At 35.8% G+C, this 21,645-nt stretch overlaps 1 protein-coding gene across 25 annotated transcripts in view; it reads left to right on the top strand.

Moving 5' to 3' along the window:
• The window catches only part of DMD (dystrophin), a 2,611,869-nt gene that overhangs the window by 1,032,563 nt on the left and 1,557,661 nt on the right, over window positions 1-21,645 (top strand). For all 25 annotated transcript variants that reach the window (XM_021079543.2, XM_085006422.1, XM_085006420.1 and 22 more), the window contains 3 exon segments: window positions 549-737; window positions 1,266-1,447; window positions 14,818-14,968. In XM_021079543.2, coding sequence (XP_020935202.1) covers window positions 549-737; window positions 1,266-1,447; window positions 14,818-14,968 — 522 coding nt within the window.

Genomic DNA, 21,645 nt, shown 5'->3' with positions numbered 1-21,645 from the left:
CATAGAAGTCATTATATTGTTAGAAACTCCAGATGTGGGAGATACATATTTATTTTTAAATTTTACCTTTTCGCTGCTTAATTTCATACTGATAATTTTCTGTTCTATAAATTTTCACAAATATTTCATTGGAAGCTCTTGGGAAGATGTGTTTCCTTTAATGTCATTGATATGTAAGTATTCTACCAATGATATATATGTAAAGGATTATATGAACTAAAAAAGTTTACATGTGTATGAAAATCCATGACATTTAAAATACAACATGAAGAAATGATGTACTAATTCACTCTTTATAGTAATCCAGAAGAGCTTTAATAAAACATTATCTTGGAGTAGATACCAACTGCCATTTGTTATTTTGTGTGTATGTTTGTGAGGATGTTAAAGTGAAGGCTTATTATTGTATGTGTCTACTGTTCATGTCTCTGATAATGCAAGTGGACATTTCTTGCATTTTAAATATTTCATTCAATTTATCATTTAATGTACTGGAAGAGTCTGCAAAGATACTAATTGTGTAACACCCAATTTGTTTTATTGTTCAGCGTTTGGAATCTCCTGAAGACAAGTCATTTGGCAGTTCATTGTTGGAGACTGAAGTAAACCTGGACAGTTACCAAACAGCTTTAGAAGAAGTACTCTCATGGCTTCTTTCAGCTGAGGACACACTGCAAGCACAAGGAGAGATTTCTAATGATGTAGAGGAAGTGAAAGAACAATTTCATACTCATGAGGTAAAGTAAAACATCGTTTAATGAAACAAAGCACATGACTTATAATGATAAACTTTTCTGTTTTCCTCAATTACTCTATAAGACCCCAATGCTGAGATAGAACTTGCACTCCACGGGTACCTGTGGGGTATCAGGATTAACTACCCTCGGTGGGAGACTTTTCCAGAGATGACACACTCACTTGGCTTTCTCCCCTTCCATGTCCTGTTTCTTGCTTCTTCAACTCCCTTCCAGATCCCCTTGGGACCTCTTCCTTAATAAATCACTTTACACAGGTCCTTATCTCAGCTTCTGCTCCTGCAGAAGGTGACCTAAGCTAATCATTTCCTTAATTCATATTAAAATTTGTATTGGGTTTTCTTAAATAAAAATTAAAATACTAAATACTAAAAATTAAAATACTAAAATACTAAACTATTTTCTGGAAATATAGTTTAAATGGGCTACATATTTTAAATTACAAAAAAAATTCAAAGTCATAATGATTTCCCTAAATTGTCATCTCTTATTAAGTTCTTCCCTTTTCAGGGATACATGATGGACTTGACATCCCATCAGGGACAAATTGGCAGTGTTCTCCAATTGGGCAGTCAACTGATTGGAAAAGGGAAATTATCAGAAGATGAAGAAACTGAAGTGCAAGAACAAATGAATCTCCTAAATTCAAGATGGGAATGCCTCAGGGTAGCAAGTGTGGAAAAACAAAGCAAGTAAGTCCTTGTTTTTAATTTCTAAAAGTAGCACATTTTAGAACCGTACTATTTTTTTTATATTGTAATTAGAGTATAGTTGATTTATAGTGTTATGTCAATTTCTGTTGTACAGCATAACGATACAGTCATACATATATACATTCTTTTTCTCATACTATTTTCTATCATATTCTATCCCAGGAGATTTGATATAGTTCCCTGTGCTATACAGTAGGACTTCATTGCTTATCCATTCTAGGGGGAGGCAGGAATGCATGGGATGGAGTCTTACTATTATTTTGATGCAGTTTCTTATTTAAATTAGGACTCTCATTTTTTTTTTCCCTAAAGTACACAGCTCTTCTTCAGGGGGCATTTTGGTTCAATTTTCATATCTGTTATGTTTTGTTTTTCACTTTAGTAATTGAAGTGGAGGTGTCAAAGATAAGGACCACTATTTACAGAACTATGCTTTAAAGGTTGCTAAAATTGTTGTCATAGTTAATATTTTCCAACTTTTTTCTAAAAATTAAAATGTGAATATCAAAGGCATGGACGTATACACAGGAAATCCTGCACAGAAAATCACATATTACATACAGTTGACAGGAAACTTCTGAAGGAAAATCTCTGGAAATATTAAATCATTTCTCCTATGTTTATGGAAATCCTCTTGGAAGAAGTTTCTCATCTGTGTTTGGAAATTTTTCTTCAAGTACTTGCATGGTTGTGAATTATCTTAAGAATATATATTTGGAGTTCCCGTCGTGGCGCAGTGGTTAACGAATCCGACTAGGAACCATGAGGTTGCGGGTTCGGTCCCTGCCCTTGCTCAGTGGGTTAACGATCCAGCGTTGTCGCGAGCTGTGGTGTAGGTTGCAGACGCGGCTCGGATCCCGCGTTGCTGTGGCTCTGGCGTAGGCCGGTGGCTACAGCTCCGATTCAACCCCTAGCCTGGGAACCTCCATATGCCGCGGGAGCGGCCCAGGAAATGGCAAAAAGACAAAAAAAAAAAAAAAAAAAAAAAGAATATATATTGACTTAATGAAAAAATAATTTTCAAGACATTTCTGAAAATGGCATACTTCTTATGAAAGTAACAAGTAGATCTCATCATTCTGGATGTGTTGCTTTGATTTATTATTGTTAGGTGTGTGTATTCATGTAGAGCCTATCGAGACAAGATAGATTTATTTTTAAATGAAAAGAAATGAAGTGCCAACTGTGGATTTGAATACATAAACTAAAGAAAATGTCCAAGTGCCTTAAGTTTACTTAGCTATTATTTATGAAGATTAAAACCTTTAAAATAGGACCAGAGAAACTCATTAGATATTGCTGGGAGGATTGCTGTTCCAGTACTAAGTTATAGTGTGACAATAGGGAGGGGAAAAACACATTTTTAAGCCCATGTATTTTGAAAGAATAAGTAAAGCATATATAACATAGAATTTTCACAAGTATTGGTGTTCCAAACCAGGAGATACTGGTCTATGCATATTGACTTTTTCCGCAACTGTGCTCCTTTGAAAAATGCAAGTAACCCTAGAGGTGTGAATTGTAATAGCCCTATTATAACTATTCAGTCTGCCCCCCCAGGCCCAAGGATCAACTTGTTCATGCCACCCATTTATTATTTTAAATCATAAGATATAGAGCCTCCTATTTGTGGTCATATGCCAACATTCTTCAGGTTGCAATTTCTATTTGTACCCATCTGTTCAACTTAAAGAGAGCAACCTCAGATAAAATTTGAAAGTCTTTAAAATCCAGCCTCCCTTTTTACTGACTTTCCCATATGGCACCACTTTCTTTTCCTTCCTGCATTCTGTTTTTCCGTCCTCCTCCTGAGGCTGAATATCTCCATTGTTTCTCACTCTCCTTTTTCAATAGGTCTAACAATATAGGATTGATTATTCATACTAACAATTAATTGCAACTTGAGACTGAGTTGCAAGAAAAGGTGAATTCAACCTAAAATTAAAATCCCAAGTTTTTAATATGTTATTATAACATTTTAAAATAGATTAATTTAAAATAATCCCCCAAGTCCATGACTGGGAGAACAGACCTTTGGTTGCCAAGGGGGAGAAGGAGGGAGTGGGCTGGACTGGGAATCCAGGATTAATAGATGCAAACTATTGCCTTTAGAATGGATAAGCAATGAGATCCTGCTGTATAGCACTGGGAACTATATCTAGTCACTTGGGATGAAGCATGATGGAGGATAATGTGTCAAACGAATGTATATTAGTATGTGTGACTGGGTCACTTTGCTGTATAGTAGAAAATTGACAGAACACTATAATGGAAAAAATAAAAATCTTAAAAAAAATTCCCTGTTAAAGAGATACCTACCTTTAGATGCTGGATGACAGAACACACACACACACACACACACACACACACACACACACATTCACACACATACACATGCATACATGTATGACAGAGGACACATGCATACCTGTGTAATTTACTCACACCCATCCTACTGGAGGATGCAAAACCTAATATGGCAATATCACTAAAATAAGACTGACATAAAAAATAATCTGTCCTTATGGAAGTCTTATGGACCTTGGTTTGTATTTAAGCTTTTAAAATGATTCTTCAGAAGGCAAGGGCAGCCTCTTAGCTGGCATAGCTTTTGCTAAAACATAGACTTTTTAAAAATAAGACACTAGTATGGAACTGCATTTAGCACATAATCTTGTCTGGATGGTTTGTTTGTCTGACAATCTACACACACACACACACAATTTTCAAAGAAAACAAGAAATTTTAAAAATACAAGGGCAAAAAAATGCTCTCATTTCCAACTTACACTAAAGCTACTCTCATTCGCCTAAGGGATACGGTCTTACTTTCTCAAACATGTATTTATGTGAACTGGGTGGCGTACTTCCTCTCTGTGGTCCTTGGTTACTGATTTCTGAAACAGCAACAGTTCCATGTCTGACACACCTCTAAAAGATACTGGCTGAGATAGGATGCAAAAAAATATATAGATTGTGAATGTAAAATTATTATGAAATGCAAAGAGTGATCATTATTATGAGATGACTAGTCATGGATTATTTTAACCATACCTTATAACTCTGCCTTGTATATATTTTTCATTCTTTGTTTTTTCCTCCAGCCTGTTCTCATTGCCTCACTCATTTTTTTCCCCAAAGGATTTGTTTGTGGGTATTTTCTGTGGGGGCAAGGGAACATGAGCATGTTTGAAGTTTTAGTTTTATTATAGAAATACTTATAAATTCCTTGCAAAGGAAACTTTAAAAAAAAAACATGTAGATGCTTCTGCCTTTCTTCATCCATTTTACTCTATTCTCACTGATTTTTTTCCTTATTAATTTCTTTCCTCTTTATGAGCAGGAATTGATGATGAAGCTAAAGTTAATATAGTAAAGAACTTCGTTAAGATGTCTCTAGTCACACACTACTTTGGCACAAACATGCTGCTGTTAGTCATTTACCAATATTTACCAATGTGTATGAGATTGAAATGGAAGAACTAAGTGCCATTGATTGCAAAATTAAAATAATTAAGAAAGACAGTATCTGTTGACAGGCTCGAGTTGGAAACCTTCAGAAGAGTCAGCAAAATGATTTTTGTTTTTGTTTTGTTTCGTTTTATGTGGCAAAATACCCTTGGGTGGTGGGAGGTGAGGGAGAGAGAAGAAAAAGACAAAACCTCCCACTGTGGAAGTACAAGAAGACTACTGGCATAGGGACAACAGAAGATTTTCTTCTCTATGAATAAACTAATTAATTTGATTGAAAAATGCAACCTGCAGAGAGCAAAAGAGATTTACTGACATTTCTACAAAGACTCATAAAGATAAGCACAGCAAGTTCCATCAGCTTCTCTGATAATTGTGGTTAGGACATGCAGGGGGAAACTAAAACCTTTGTGATGGTGAGGGAAAAAAATGAAGGCAAGTGAGTAAGGAGGTCAAGTAAAGTTATGTTCTGATTTACATCAGCAGGAGAGAGATGAATAGTATCTGGGTGAAAATATAAGCCGTGTCATAGGAAATAATTGTGAATCACCATCAACACTCTGGGGAGAAAAATATGTCTAACAACTCTGGCTTATCTTTTTTTTTTGTTTTTCAAATGTCTATTCCATTGTGGAAATGAGATAACATATGTGAGAGTGAATAGAGCAAAAGAGGCGCTGAACAAATGGGTGGGTTGTTTCCTCCCAAGTGAAGTGACTGACATTACATATGTGAATATCTGAATGAATGGATGAATAAATACTTTCTTAAAGATTTCTAATCTGTTAAATGAATTTGTTGCAGTGAACTTTTTAACAATGCATAATCTCAGATTCTTACTTGTAATTTTATATCACAGTTTCATCAATTCATTCTTTTATTCTCCCCATCATGTTAAAATAAGAATTCTTTGCAGATCAAGGTGGATCAAGAACCACTAGCAACAACATCAGCTGAGAACTAATTTAAAATGCAGAGTCTCAGGCCTCATGCTACAGAATCAGAAATCTGAAATTTAATGAGATCTCAGGCTATCAACCAAGGTGGACCAAACATATTTACTGCTTTCTTAGAAGCTCCAAAAATGGTACTGGTCATGTCTTATTCAATCCTCAATGCTGATATCACTTATTAGTGATTTATGAATAGCAAGATTCTTAGGAAAGAGTATACAATAGCAACAATGTGAAAGGTTTTTGTTTGTTTGTTTGTTTGTTTTTGTCTTTTTGCCTTTTCTTGAGCCACTCCCGCAGCATATGGAGGTTCCCAGGCTGGGGGTCTAATCGCAGCTGTAGCCATTGGCCTACACCAGAGCCACAGAAATGTGGGATCCGAGCCACGTCTGCAACCTACACCACAGCTCACGGCAACACCAGATCCTTAACCCACTAAGTGAGGCCAGGGATCGAACCCACAACCCCACGGTTCCTAGTCGGATTCGCTAACCACTGAGCCACGACTGGAACTCCAGGACCACAAATCTGATTCCCACTTTCCCACCTCACCTTACTTGCCTTTTGACTCAGGTAAACCTTTGTTTCTCCAAGTGTAAATAGGGGTTGATATCAGTTCCTGCATCATTAGGATAAATTATAGTAATATCGCTTTTGTCTGACAAATGATGAATAAAATTTGTTCCTTACAAATAAAATTTTATTTAAAAGCCCCAAATTGTGAAAGGTCAAAATTACAATTTAATAGGTAATGTATTTCTTATGAAGTATTAATAGCTTATAAATAATTGGATAAAGACATTTTTATGCATCGTAAACCTCCCTCCATGTTATCTTCATGCCTCTAGTTCATGTTAATCCTGATACAGCCATGCTGCCTGGAATCAGCCTCCAAAACATTTGCCACTCATGAGCATCCAAGGGCTGATGTAAAAATTATGCCTGAGTAATTGTAATGTATACATGTGTAATTGTAATGTATGCATGTAAGGATAACCTGACCCCCTTGCTGTACAGTGGGAAAATAAAAAAATTATTTAAAAAAATTATGCCTGAGTCCTGAAAAACAATACAGTCATTTTTAACCCTTGAATCACTATAATTACCTGGCTAGAGTCAAACTCCACTAATTCACCTTTCTGTGACTCTGATAGTTTGAATAAAAACTGAACTTAAACATCACTTTCAATGACCATTTTCTCTGCCCCACCCCACTCCAGGAAATAAGTTACTAACTTTATTTTTCTTTTCTTTTTTAATTCTATTGTGGTATGGTTGACTTATAAGGTCGTATTAGGTGTATAGCAAAGTGAAACAGTTTACATATATCCATTCTTTTTTTGTATTATTTTCCTATTTGTGTTATTATAGAGTATTAGATATAGTTGCCTATGCTATATAGTAGGTCCTTGCTGTTTATTTTTTATATAGTAGTGTGTATCTGTTAATCCCAAATTCCAAATTTATTCCTCCTCCCTCTTCACTTTGGTAACCATAAATTTGCTTTCTATGTCTATGATCCTATTTAAGTTTGGTAAATAAGTTTATTTGTATCATATTTTTAGATTCTACATATAAGTGATATATGGTATTTGTTTTTCTCTGTCTGACTTTATTCACGTAGTATGATAATCTCTAGGTCCATCCATGTTGCTGCAAATGATATCATTTCATTCTTTTTTATGTCCGAGTAAATGAAATAAAAACCCATTTAAGGGGGTTAAAACGATTACACATTTGAGCTTATGTCAGCAATTTCTGAGGTAAAATAAAAACTATATAATCTATTCATTAAAAGCATTTTGCTAAGATTTTCAAGCCATCAATTTGAATAAGTGAATAAATTAGTTTTTATCAGTGTGATTTTACTGATAGTTAAAATTAAAAATGCATTAAAAATTCAATTTCTATAGTTCATACTGGCCAAAAATATGTTTTATTTACATTTTAATCATAGTATTATATTGTGAATGTATCACGTTTATTAACCATCACTAGTGATTCTTTTGTTATCTTAGAAATTCATAATAATACTTTACCTACTTTTGTTAGCTGTATTTCTTATTTAAGAATTGCATATAAAGGAGTTCCTGTTGTGGCGCAGCCATAATGAACCCAACTAGTATTCATGAGGGTGTGGGTTCAATCCCTGGCCTCAATCAGTGGGTTAAGGATCCAGCGTTGCCATGAGCTGTCATGTAGGTCACAGATGTGGCTTGAATCCTGTGTTGGTGTGGCTGTGGTATAGGCCGACAGCTGAAAGTCCAATTCGACCCCTAGCCTGGAAACTTCCGTATGTTGCATATAAACAAATAATTATGAATACCAGGAAATTCAGCCTGAGAACTTGTCTTCCTAAAGAGTTTTACCCCTTGGTAATTTTTAAATGTTTAATTGTAATCCCCTAGAACTTACAGAGTCTATACCAGACCTACTGACTTAGACCCCAAAATAGGACATACTCCCCTGGTGATTCATATGCACATTAAAGTTTAGGGTACACTGGTTAAAACCATAAGGGCAGCTGTTATGTTACAATCCACAAGTTGGGTGACTTGATACCATTAAGTCTGTGACTTAGTTGAGCCATCAGTGTCCCTAGTTCGTCCAATGTATTGGTTTTGCTAGTCTTCCTCAGATACATTTGCAGTTGGAGGTTGGCTGCAGAAGTTTTTAGTACCATATCCTGACATGCTTCTGCCTCTAGAGTTTGTCAGGACCATTTCCTGTCCAGAGTTATTGTATTCCAATTCCACTCCTCTCTCTAGAGCCAGCCATATATTTATGCTCCATTCTAATTCTGATTTTATGTTCCTTTTAAATGATCACTTGAAAAGTGTAAGATGAAACCAAGAAAAATGCAAACTGTTTCCTTGCCTGTGGGTGGTAGATTTTTATTTTGTGAATTTGATAAATTTCCCTAATTTATTTGCATCTTGAGAATGTTAGTTGGAAATGTGGACTTTCTTTTTCATTTTAATATTTTAGGCTGAACAAAATGAAACTGTCGTTTTCATGCCATAAAATCTTCTAATATCAGCGACTTCATATGACTCAACCTAATACAACATTTTATACATAAAGAAGGAAAATTATTCAAGGTTAAGAGGATAGACTTGGGCCACAGCTTAGTATTTATTTACTGGCTTAACATGTCACTTAGATATGTGGAGCAAGTTGTTTACCCTTTCCAAGTTCCAGAGACCTAAGAAATAAAATAACAACAGTATTAGTTACCTTATTAGGTGATAATGAAGACCAAATGTAATTATTCAGTGTTTTTCAAACACAAGTCAGTCATATTCCACCTTCACAATTTCTTCCATTTCTGCATTCCTCCTTATAACTATATGTTTAATACTTAATTTTATTTGATTTTCTTATCCTAAGCTATAGAATTTCATACATACATTAAAATCACATCTATACACACTATATAAAAGTATATATAGGAGTGGTGGCTCAGTGGTAACAAACCCGACTAGCATCTATGAGGATGCAGGTTTGATCCCTGGCCTCTCTCAGTGGGTTTAGGATCCCGCATTGCCATGAGCTGTGATATAGGTCACAGATGTGGTTCGGATCCCATGTTGTTGTGGCTGTTGCATAGGCCAACAGCTGCAACTCTGATTCAACCTCTAGCCTGGGAATTTACATATGCCCCAGTTGCAGCCCTAAAAAAAACAAAATAAAACAAAAAAGTATATATACATGCACATATGCTAAGACATAGTAAAATTACTTCTAAATTTCTCCTTTGTGCCTCTGAAATCATTCTGCAATCTACAAATGGATTATTTGTCATCCTTTAGGATCCACTGAAATAGTGTATTTAATGCCTAACAGTGAAGTTATCACAGTTGAATACGTTAACTAATATATTTAAAAATTAATTAAAAAAAACATTTTAACCCAAGGGTTAGTTAGCCTCCACCTTCCCTGAAGTTATCACTTCTTCTACCACATTTGAAAATCAGGGCATTTGTGTTGTGAAGGCTTTTAGACTGACCTTCTGATAGCAGTGCCTCCTCACGCTTCTTCCTCTGCTCTGACATTGCCGTGGGCCACTAGTCACTTCCCTGCTGCTCAGTCCAAAACTCCAGCTTATAATTCACCTGCTCTCTCCCCAGGTCTAGGTGAGCCAAGGAAGCCAAGTACCTTTCACTGCCTGTTAATTAATTTCATTCACCCCGTGTGCAGAAAGCAATAAGGACTGGAGCAGACATTGCTGAACATTTAGAGTGTCTAAAGTAACACCGTTGGAAAAGAAAAAACATTTTTGAACATTATGTTAGAAATAATTGTTCCTAGATTCCAAAAGCAAACCATACAAAGTTAAGCTCTTCACAGAGGTTCCCCACATGGACATCATCTTTATTCCCAAAATATCTTATTCCTAGGTTTATTTCCTCTAAGTTTCACCCTAAGAAAGTTGATCTGATCCTTTGGGATTTGTTTCAACTTAAATGAATTTTATATTAGATGCAATAACTAGAATGAGCACATTCCCTAATTATATAACATTCATTGTGAAATATCATGGGGGTCAGTGAAGGAAGGCAGCTTCAGTGGTCCTATCAACTCTCCAAGTCTAGAAGAATATTGAAGGGGAGTGTTTGAGCATCCTGAAATGATGGGTTTTTATATTTTCTTGCCAGCATCAGACTAATGGATAGCTCCTTAACCTTTTGAGATTGAACAGTGGATAGCTAAAGGATCACACACACATACATACACAAACACAAACCTTGAAAAGACTAAGTGATTTTCAAATATACATTCTTCCCACTTAGATTTTTGTTATTCAAAGTGTAATCCACTGGGCAGCAGCAATGGCTTCATCTGGAAGCTTATTAAAGATGAAAATTCACAGGCTTGACCCCTTGAATGTCAATCAGAATCCTGAGGTGTTCTGTATGAATATTTCACTGTGAGAAGCCGTGACTGAAATCACAAGGCAGCTAATCCAAACACCTGTATATAGGAGTGAGAAGGATAACATAAGTGAGTGAAGTGAGTTGGGTATAAAAGAGGACAGGAATGGTGGGGACTATGACAAACTGAGAGCTCATGGTGCTTGGTCTGTAAAGTGCAGTTAATAGTCAACTTTACAGATTGTTGCCACGTGGGAAGGCAGGTTTAATATTGCTGCATCCTGTTAGAGGTTTTCAAGAGTGGCAAGGTCTGAGGTCTGCAAGTGGTGTCTCATGATTTTTAATATTATCAATGATTTCAGTTCATTTTAAATTACCTGGAGGCCAAACCAGGCATATGGACTACTATTTGCCAATATCTAAACAAGGCTGATGATAAAGAAAAGAAATATTTACATAGGTAAAAACATATCTTCTCTGAATGCTTTCCACAAAGAGATGAATGCTATGCATTTTCATGTTGATCGTATATACCACCATATTTGTATCTTTCTGTTTTCAAACTTACTCCAAGATTAACTTCAGGCTTCAGACATGAAATCTTTGACTTTGGAGCTTCAGGTCAGAACCAATTCTTAGGCAGTTTTCTCTGAGAGTGGAGGTGAAGTTAGGGTGAGAATGTAATAATAATCTGATGTTGGGAGTTCCCTTTGTGGCACAGCGGAAATGAACCTGACTGATATCCATGAGACCCTGGGTTCAGTCCCTGGCCTTGCTCAATGGATTTGGGATCCGGCATTGCCATGAGCTATGGTATAGGTCAGGGATACGGCTAGGATCCCATGATGTGGCTGTGGCTGTGGCTGCGGCATAGGCTGGCAGCTGTGACTCTGATTCCACCCCAGCCTGGGAACCATATGCCACTAGTGCAGCCCTAAAATGCAAAAAAAAAAAAAAAAAAAAAACAAAAGTCTGAAGTCAAAATAACTCGCAATAACTCCTAACCATTGGCATTTGTCCTTATATTAAGTTTCAATAAAGTTGGGGTGAGTTGTGGATGTATATTAAACTATCTAGAACAGTGATTTTCAAACTTGATTGTGCCTCAGAATCACCTAGAAGTCTTGTTAAAATTCAGATTCCTAGGCTCTACCCTAAGTTTCCGATTTAGTAAGTCTGGGGCAGGACCTGAGTATTTGCATTTCTAACAAGTTCCCAGGGGATAGGATGATTCTGTCATCATCATGGAGCACACTTTGAGAACCATTGGTCTAGCAAGGAAAAGCAGGGCTCTGTTTGGCTGGAAAACATGGATGTGATTGTACCAGTCATTAAAAATATTGAACTACACAGGCTGCACATTGAGTGTCTCTATACACTACCTGCCACACAGCCATGCAGGCCCCTCCAAGGACCTTCAACAACACATATTTACACTCCACCTTTAAAAGATACAGTACCTGACAAAGTGCTTATTGGGTCATCTGTTCTTACTGGTTAGCCTCTGAGTCCAGGTTTGTAAGATGAAACCACTATGAAACACAAAAGAATACTCAAGGTTCAGACTTCAGGTTTTTAGGCAGAACTCAGGAAATTTCCCAGACCCATGGATTGGTGTAGAGTATGGCATTGTATAGCTCTCCCACACCTTACATCATCAAGCTGTATTGGCTTTCCTGGTTCTCTCATATGCCTCAGAACACAGGTGGTTCCTTCAATTTGGAAGTATTTACCTCTTCCTCTTCACTACTTCTTCTTACTTTAGACTTTAGAGTTATTCAAATATTAGTGCTTCAGAAAAGCCTTTCCTTACTTCACAAACTCAATTCAGTTACTCTCATTTCATAGCATGATGACAATTATAATAAACTAATGGCCTAATGAGATATACATTATCTGTGGCCCCATCCCCAGAATATAAGCTCTGTGACTGTAAGAGGCTGTGTGGGTCTTTCTCACCTCTCCAATAATAATACCTAAGTACTCAATAACTGTGTATTTAATAAGCATGTGACAGTTTAAGTCTCAACTCTCAGGCTATGTGTTGTGTAATGATACCATTCATAATGATCCTAGGTTAACTTGGACCCTCTTTTCTGTATCCTCTGAATGTATATGAATCCAATTGTAATGATTTATTTGTACTATTGCAATTGTCAGTATATGAATTTCTATAAAATTTCTCAGCTACTTGAATAGGAGAGTAGGTATTTTCTTTTGGACATTCCTAACACATAGTTTCCAGCACAGGTATGGAAGTCAGTGAATATTTGTTGAATGAAATGTCTGTAAAAAGTTAAAAAAAAACAATGTTTTAACATGGAATCCCTTATTAGCATTTACGCATGTGTTTTATTTAAAACATTTCTTCAAGTATAGGTAATAATATGGGAATTTTTCTTTAGTTTTTGAAATGTGAGATTTTTAGCTCAATGTAATGACCAACCAGGCAAGAAAGACAACAAACACAAGGAATGATATTGCAGCGAATTCTCATGAAATCTTATTATTAAGTCAGTTTCAAGGGATAGACTGAACCAATAAAGTAAAAGATTTACACACCTTGCAATGCCAGGATGGTGCTCATTGTCTAAGAACCTTAAATTAGCAGCTTTGAGTTTTTGCTTCCACTTAAACAGACGCTTTATCTTTGTTTTTTCCCATAAAAGGAAAATGTCTGCTTTTTCTGTTTGATAAATGAAAGCTCATTCTCATAGACTGCTGATTACCATGTGCCTCAGGGGACATGTGTCTCTAGGGACATGTGTCTCTAAAAGGTTAAAGGTGTAATGGTAAATGGTGTAATCTAAATTATTTTAAACACTCAGTTTTGTGTATATTTTGTATGTTTAAATATTCTGACTAATGGACGTTTCGGTGAAGATTTTATAAATCACAGTAGTAAGTTTTTAATTTTAATTACATCCTCCTTATTCACATTGTAAGTTCAGTGTTCAGTGTACTATGATTTTCAAAGATGCTTTAAACATGCCTCCATAAAGAATATTTACCTTAAAATAGGTATTAATACTTCTCATTTGGGTCTCAAGTTTTTGTTGAATTAATGGATAAAATAACCTAAATTTTAATTTTCATTTTTACTATGAAGTTGTGTGATTGATAGGCAAGATATTATTTTATGTCCCTGATGCTAATATTCAAACTGAGGTTTTAGAACTTAGTTCTAGGGCATATAGCCAGGCTGTGAACCACAACCAAGCTTTTGGATTTTAAAGCCATTACCCAACCCAATATTGTATACACCTTTGAAAAAACACTCTTTCACTTAATACAGTGGCTTACTACAAAATCCATAGTTAAATCCTGATTTTTTAGATCAAGATTATGAGCAGGGCTCATCTAGATTTTTGTTCTGTGATTGTGGTATGGCTGGGATCATTCAGTGGGTTGAATTCATCAGAAACCTCAACTTCTATGATAGCATTTTGCCCTCCAGAGTTACTCTCAAGATGGTCTCTTATCATTCAGTAGTCTAGCTTGGGCTTCCTTACTGCATGGAAGCTGAGTTCCAAGAGAGAGAATCCAAGTGTTGCCTGTTCTCTGATAGCCTATGTTTGGAACTCATGTAATGTCACTCAGCCATATTGTATTGGTCAGAATAAATCACAAGGCCCATCCATATCCATGAACATGCAAAAGAGATTCCATCTCATGATGGCATGACAAAGAATTTGTGGCCATCTTTTATCACCACACATATGAAAATGGAAATATAAACAAATGATTGCTGGGATATACTACTAGCTCAATTACCAGAGGTGGCTTGCACTTTAGTTTTCATATTCACATTTAGATAGCTATGTGAAACTTTCTAAAAATTGGGATGTGTGAACTAGAAGTTGGAGAAAGAATAACTTCAGAGGCGAATGATTATGGGCTTTCTTACCTTTTTCTAAATGTCCAACAGAGGCCCAACCATGTGAACACACATTTAGTTATAAATATCAATTGTTTTACCCAGTAACAGGTTTAATAATAGTAAATAAAGTTGTTTGGAGAGAGATAATAATAGGCATCTTTCAAATTTTCAGTTTACATAAAGTCCTGATGGATCTTCAGAATCAGCAACTGAAAGAGTTAAATGACTGGCTAACAAAAACAGAAGAGAAAACAAGGAAAATGGAAAAAGAACCCCTTGGACCTGATCTTGAGGACCTAAAACAGCAAATACAACAACATAAGGTTAGTGTAATTTATGCTGTTTGCTTTCTTGTGGGTAACAAACTCTATATGTATGTGTATTATGTACATATCCTGTCATGGTTTGCAGATGAGAAAGAATTAAAACTTCAACTGAAAAGAGTTTTAAAATAAGGTTTACTTAATATTTTTGCAATGTTTACTTTTCAAATACAAAATAGCTAGGATTTTCATATTTGAAAAAAAAATCAAATATGTTCCTGGAAGAGAACAATGCTGGCTTGACTGTGTGATTTATTAAAGTTTTGGTTTCTTGGAAGATCTCTGTAGGGATTACCTGCAAAGCAAATTTAAGTATAAGATAAGATTTTTTAAACATGTTTTTACCTTCGATTCAGAAGGTCTTGGAGCAGGCCAAACTTAATAAAAATAAACATCTGCAACATGGTTTTCCTATAAAATATAGCCTCCAATAATTTTATTATTTCTATCTTACCTTTCTTCAGTTTACTTGTACATTTACAATTATACTCCATGGTTGCCCAGAATTCATTTATTGTTTCTCTGATTAGAATTTCTACATATATATTTCCTTTTTTAGCATCCATTTTTTATTGATATATAATCTGTATAACATCATACTCATTTTATATGTGCAACATAATGATTCAGTATTTGTAGACACTGCAGAATGATTACCACAGTAAGTCTAGTTACTACTCATCACTATACGAAATTATAATTTTTTTCCTTGGAATGGGAGTTTTATTCTTCTGACAACATTTAAATATATACTACAATATTATTGATTATAGTTACCATGTTGTATACTACATCCCCAGGACTTACTTATTTTATACCTGAAAGTTTGTGCCTCTTGATCTCATTCACCCATTACACACAATGCCCAACCCGCTTCCCCTCTGGCAACCACCATTCTGTTCTCTGTATCTATAAATTTTATCAGTTTGTTGTTTTTTTATGATATTTAGATTCCACATATAAATGAAATCATATAGTATTTGTCTTTGATTTATTTCACTCACCATAATCCCCTCAAGATCCATCTAAGTTGTCACAAATGGCCAAGATTTCATTCTTTTTTGTGGCTCTTTTATGGAATATATAAAACATTCCAGTGTATGATCTATGTATCTGTTTTTATGGCAATACCATATTGTTTTGGTTACATTTGTTTTGAAACTGTAATATAGTTTCAAATCATGGAGTGTGCTGTCTCCATGTTTATTCTTCTTTCTCAATGTTGCTTTGGCTAGTCAGTGTCTTTTTTTTTCCTTCCATCTGTGGCATATGGAAGTTCCCAGGCTAGGTGTTGAATCAGAGATGCAGCTGCCAGCCTATGTCACAGCCACAGCAAAGCCAGATCCAAGCCCTGTCTGCAACCTACACCATAGCTCATGATACCACCAGATCCTTAACCCATTGAGCAAGGCTAGGGATTGAATCTGCACCCTCATGGACACTGGTCAGTTGTGTTACTGCTGAGCCACGACAGGAACTCCCATCAGTGTCTTTTTTTGGCCGTGTCCACAGATTCAGAAATTCCTGGGCTAAGAATTGAATCTGAACCACAGCAGTGACCCAAGCCACTACAGTGACAATGCTGGATCCTTACTCTGCTGCGCCATAAGCAAACTTCTATTCAGTGTCTTTTGTGGCTCCATACAGATTTTATGATCGTTTGTTCTATTTCCAAGAAAAACACATTTGGAATTTTGATAGGGGTTGTATTGTATCTATTGATTGCTTTGGGTCTGTGGATGTTTTAACAGTGTTAATTCTTCCAATCAATGAGCACAGAATATTTTTCCATTTGTTTGTTTCTTCTTCAGCTTCTTTCACCAGTGTCTTACAGTTTTCAGCATACAGGTCTTTCACCTCCTCTGTTAAATTTGTTGCTATGTATTTTATTCTTTTCAATGCACTTGTAAACGGGATTTTAAAAAATGGAAATGCAATGGGTTTTGCATACTGGTTTTGTACCCTGTAACTTTACTGAATTTATTAGTTTTAACAGTTTTTGGATGAAGTCTTTATGTCTTTCTATATATAACATCATGTTTTCCACAAATTATGACAGTGCTTCATTCTAATAACCTTATAAAACTAGCTCTGGGTTTTATTGTAGGAACAGGGCCTTGCTCAGTCCATCAGGACACAGATACACAGAAGAACCTTCATGATTGGCCAAGATTAGGGTTGTCATATTTAGCAAATAAAAATAATACAAAAAGCCTAGTTAAATTTGAATTTCATGTAAACAGCGATTTTTTTTTAGTCTAAGTATGTCCCAAATTATTTTTTGTTTAGCTGAAATTCAGATTTTACTGGACATCTTGTATTTTATCTGACAACTCTGCTCAGGATTCTGTGCTGCTTAGATTTATGGCTTTGAAAGGAAATATCTGCCCCCTCAACCCATACCTCCTAAATCTGCATTTCACCCAACTTCATTCTCTTTTTTTATAACATTTTGCCAGAGCTAGCTTCACAGTACTTGCATGCAGATGAAAGATACCTTTCTTTCTAAGTCCCAGGGTTCTTTTTTATTCAAGGAACTTCAGATTCAGTGACAAATGGGGCTGGTTCTTGCTATAGCTACTGCCAAAACCAGCCTTTGGTCACAGCAGTTTAGGGAGAGCTATAGCTATGGTAATCCCCACCTACTAAACAGTCGGGAATAAAATTAAGTAGCAATTGTATTCTAATTGTCACATAGAAATTGTTACTAAAAGAGGCTAACTTGTCACATGGATTTTAATTGAATACCTGGTAAAAAAGTTAGATCCCATGCTAGACCTCTTTCTGTATGAATCACATATTCCTCTGTAGGCCCTGTGGCCATTCTCTTCCCTTTGGTCTACACTGAAAGTTGTGTGCATTTCCTGTATGCACCAGTGGCCGCAGAAGAGCCTGAGTCAGTTTGAACATGGGCACAAAGTAGAGTAGTGCTGTCATGGCTGCCATTACTCAAGGAGAGATGATGGACAAATACCCTAGATTCCTTGCCTCATGATGGGATGATTCCAAGGCATTTCTCTCTCTCTCTCTCTCTTTTTTTTTTTTTTTTTGGCAATGCCTATGGCATATGGATGTTCTCCAGCCAGGGATCGAACCCATGCCACAGCAGTGACCCAAGCCACAGCAGTGACAACACTGGATCCTTAACCCACTCAGCTACCAGGGAACTCCCCAAGGCATCTCTTATTTCCCAGTTTCTCAGAGGTTTCCCAGCAAGGCTGGATCCCAGTTGTCTGTGGAGTAAACTGTCTCACAGTCACTCCTACCCTCTCATTATATATCCTGAGATGACTTCTCAAATAAACTATTTGTACCCAAATATTTGGCTTAGGGTCTGTTTGGGGACAAACCAAACCCAAGCCAACCTTCTCTCCTGGGAAGCCAGAGTACTATCTCAGCTTTCCATTAACTAAGTATGTAATTTTCAGAAGTTATTTAATCTTTCAGGTTCTCTATATCTTCACTTTGGAAACAAAAGGGTTGAACCAGTTGATTTTTAATGTTCCTTCCAGTCACAGTTTTAATGTTTACATTAGTTCTGGAAGGTTGTGCATTTTAGGAAAGGGCAAGACTAAGGCTAGTGACATTGTACATCAGAGGAAAGGATGCTGGATATGGATACAGGGGGTCTAGGGAGGAAGCCTGTATGAAGGACTCCAGGAGAGAAGTGGCAGAGAATGTTAGGGTAACCATAAGTGTGAATGCCTTAGGGCAACTACTAGTAAAGGTCTCACCTTGAAACTAGGAACAGAACTTTCTTTGAGGTTAGACCATCCAGAATCTTCATATTCTGACAATTACCAGAAAGGTTTTGAATTTTCCTCTAGAAGATTAGAGTGAATGAAATGGAAGGTATCTGACTAATATTGTCATAAAATTTGAATAGATTGTCCATAACTTGAAAATGTACCATTTTTGATGAGTATGAAATTGGTTTGAGGAGAATAATTTGAAACAAAAAGAAAGCAACAGAAATATATACAAGTTGATTATTTAATCATTTACATCCAGGATTTATTCATATAAGTGCATAAAGAAAAACAGAAGGAATTGGTTGGCTGGCACAGAAAGTGAAACCAACTTCCACCTTTAACTATTTAAATGCACTTCATGATATATTATTTTTATAAAATTAATACAAGGGAAAACATATTACATAGCTAAGGGAAAGCCTGATAGTTGATAATTCTCTTTATTACTTGAAGTAATTATAATAAGAAAATGATATGACAAAATCAAACAATTTAAAGGAATTGAAGTTATTTAAATGGGAAGTATGTATAATTTCTTAGAAGTACATACTAAAAGGAGCATATTTTTTCTTAGTCTTCCCATGCTTCGTAAAACAGAAGAGATAAATAAATGTTCTTTCTTTAGGTAACTGAGTTCAAACTTAAGCCTTCTTTGTATAATAAGTGATTCACTTTGCAGTTTTTCTTCGAACGGATTGTTAGTGAATGAAAATAAGAGCATTTCTCCTTCTAACAACAAAATACATCAGTAGCCCTGGAGTAGTCAGAAAAGCAACTTCACCCTGCTGCATCACCATGCTTCTCACCCAATATAACATTTATATTTTTTTAACTTCATAAACATAGACATTAAATCCTTGAGTCATCCTCTTTATTTTTCTAAGAAATAATTACAGATGACAAAATTAAAGAAAATATACAGATTTTGTTCTTAGAAATGGATTTAAATTCTGCTCAGGTCAGGGTTCTGTCTCTCTGTGTCTCTGCCACTCTCAGCTGGAGGACAAATCTTGCATGTACACCGTACATATTATAGATATGCTTCTCTGTGTTCTGCAACAGCATCTTTTGCTATCTTCATTTCAACAGAATTTTATTATGAGGCAGGCTAGAGATTCAACCACTGTGAAATGCCATGGAAATAAGTCACGTTTACTGAATCTTCCAATTAGGCAAGGTAAAATGACTGATCCTATATTGGTGGTTAGGTTTAAATCTAGCCAAACTCAACTCTCAGTAACTGGGAAAAGTTCAATTTGCTGCAAAATTTGGAAGAGACCAGTCATTCTTCATTGCTATTGCTTTAGGGAAAGAATTTAGAGGTTTACTTTAGATCTGAGTCACCCAAAAGTGATTCTCTTGGGAGTGAACAAATTGAACCTCTCAATCTTCTTGTGAAGGAACATGTCAGAAATAATTCTGGTTGGTTATTTCTGTCTTAAGAGAAAGATTTTATTAGTGATGTTGATACGGAATGAAAGGATTTGCCTTGAAGGAGTGACAATATTATAGAGGAGTAAAAGTCTGCTGTGGGCTTGAACTTTCATTAATGGGAAAGAAGTTTACTCTTTTGGAGGGTATTTTAATCAAAAAGAAAATATTTGACTTAGGAATCTTGTCTGGTATCACAGTCATACTGAAATAAAGTTTAAAGCTTAGTTTACTTAGACCTTTGTTATTAGTTACATTGACTTAGTAACAGCATCAACATAGTTGTTACCATACAAGTCATTAGAATTTGCAGATAGAATTGTGATATGTGCACCATGTTATGATTTTAGTAAATATTCTATCTTAAGTACTGATGAATACAAATTAAATGACCTTCTAGAAGCTCAGTCACCTATACTTTCCTTGAAGCTTAGTTAATCACAAACATTTGGATTTCTAAGGTTGTGAAATATCTTCTTCTGGTGCCCTTTAAAATGATCCAGATAGTCATGTAATGGGATGGTTTAGGTGTAATCCTGCCAAAGTATTTGACATTTCATTTCATTCCATTGCATTCTATTCCATCTCACTGAACAAACACTTATTAAAGGAAAATGGATGCTGTGAAGAATACAGAGACCTACTGTATATGGAATCTTCTTGAGAAGCCCACATGCTAGTTCATCTGGTAATGGACTGCTATAGAAGGCATAATGTGGCAAATGGCTTGAAAATATTAAAAATAAGGGACCATTATACAAGGCATAATATGGAAGATGGCTTGAAAATATTAAAAAATAGTGATTTGTTTGGACAAAGGAAATTTGGTGGGGCAGTGTAGGGTATGTCACTTGCTTAGGTCATGTGCTGCACTATGCTCAATGTTAGAGGACTATGGCCTGATCACGGAGGCTATTGAACTCAGGACTCAGGCATTTGGAGTTACTCTGTGGGTAATAGGGAGCCATTAATGGTGATAAACCGAGGAGAGTGACATTTTAGGGAAATTTATCTTTTATTTAGGGAAGATATATTTTGTAAGATAAATTAGAGCACAGATGAACAGGAGGCCAGAATATGTTAGGAAGGCATTGAAGGAAGTTTATAAAGCCTGAATGAAAGCAATGTCAGTGGAAATTGTTGAGTATAAAGAAAAATGCTTTGGACATCGACAGCAGAACCAGGTTTATTCCTAGGTATTTAATTTTGGGGGGAGAAATTTTAAAAGGTATTAATTTTTATATTCCTTTTCTAGTAGTTCATTGTTAGTATACAGAAATGCAACTGATTTCTGAATGTTAATCTTGTATCCTACTATTTTGCTGAATTCATTGATAAATAAGATCAAGTAATTTTTGTGTACTCTTACTATTCCACTTCTGAAAATAATGAAGCTGAGGAGGGGTGGGTGTGGGTTGGAAACTTTTCCAAGGGCATGTATCTGGTTAGAAATACATGCAGGAATCAAACCAGGAAATCTGACTTTAGATCCCA

The sequence above is a fragment of the Sus scrofa genome, chromosome X (assembly GCF_054392235.1).
Source record: "Sus scrofa isolate SSC_HxYL_T2T_F1_AM1 chromosome X, Sscrofa_HxYL_maternal_Yorkshire_Landrace_v2.0, whole genome shotgun sequence".
Classification (NCBI taxonomy): domain Eukaryota; kingdom Metazoa; phylum Chordata; class Mammalia; order Artiodactyla; family Suidae; genus Sus; species Sus scrofa.
Note: the sequence above shows the minus strand (reverse complement) of the source record. Positions and strands in the feature narration are given on the sequence as shown.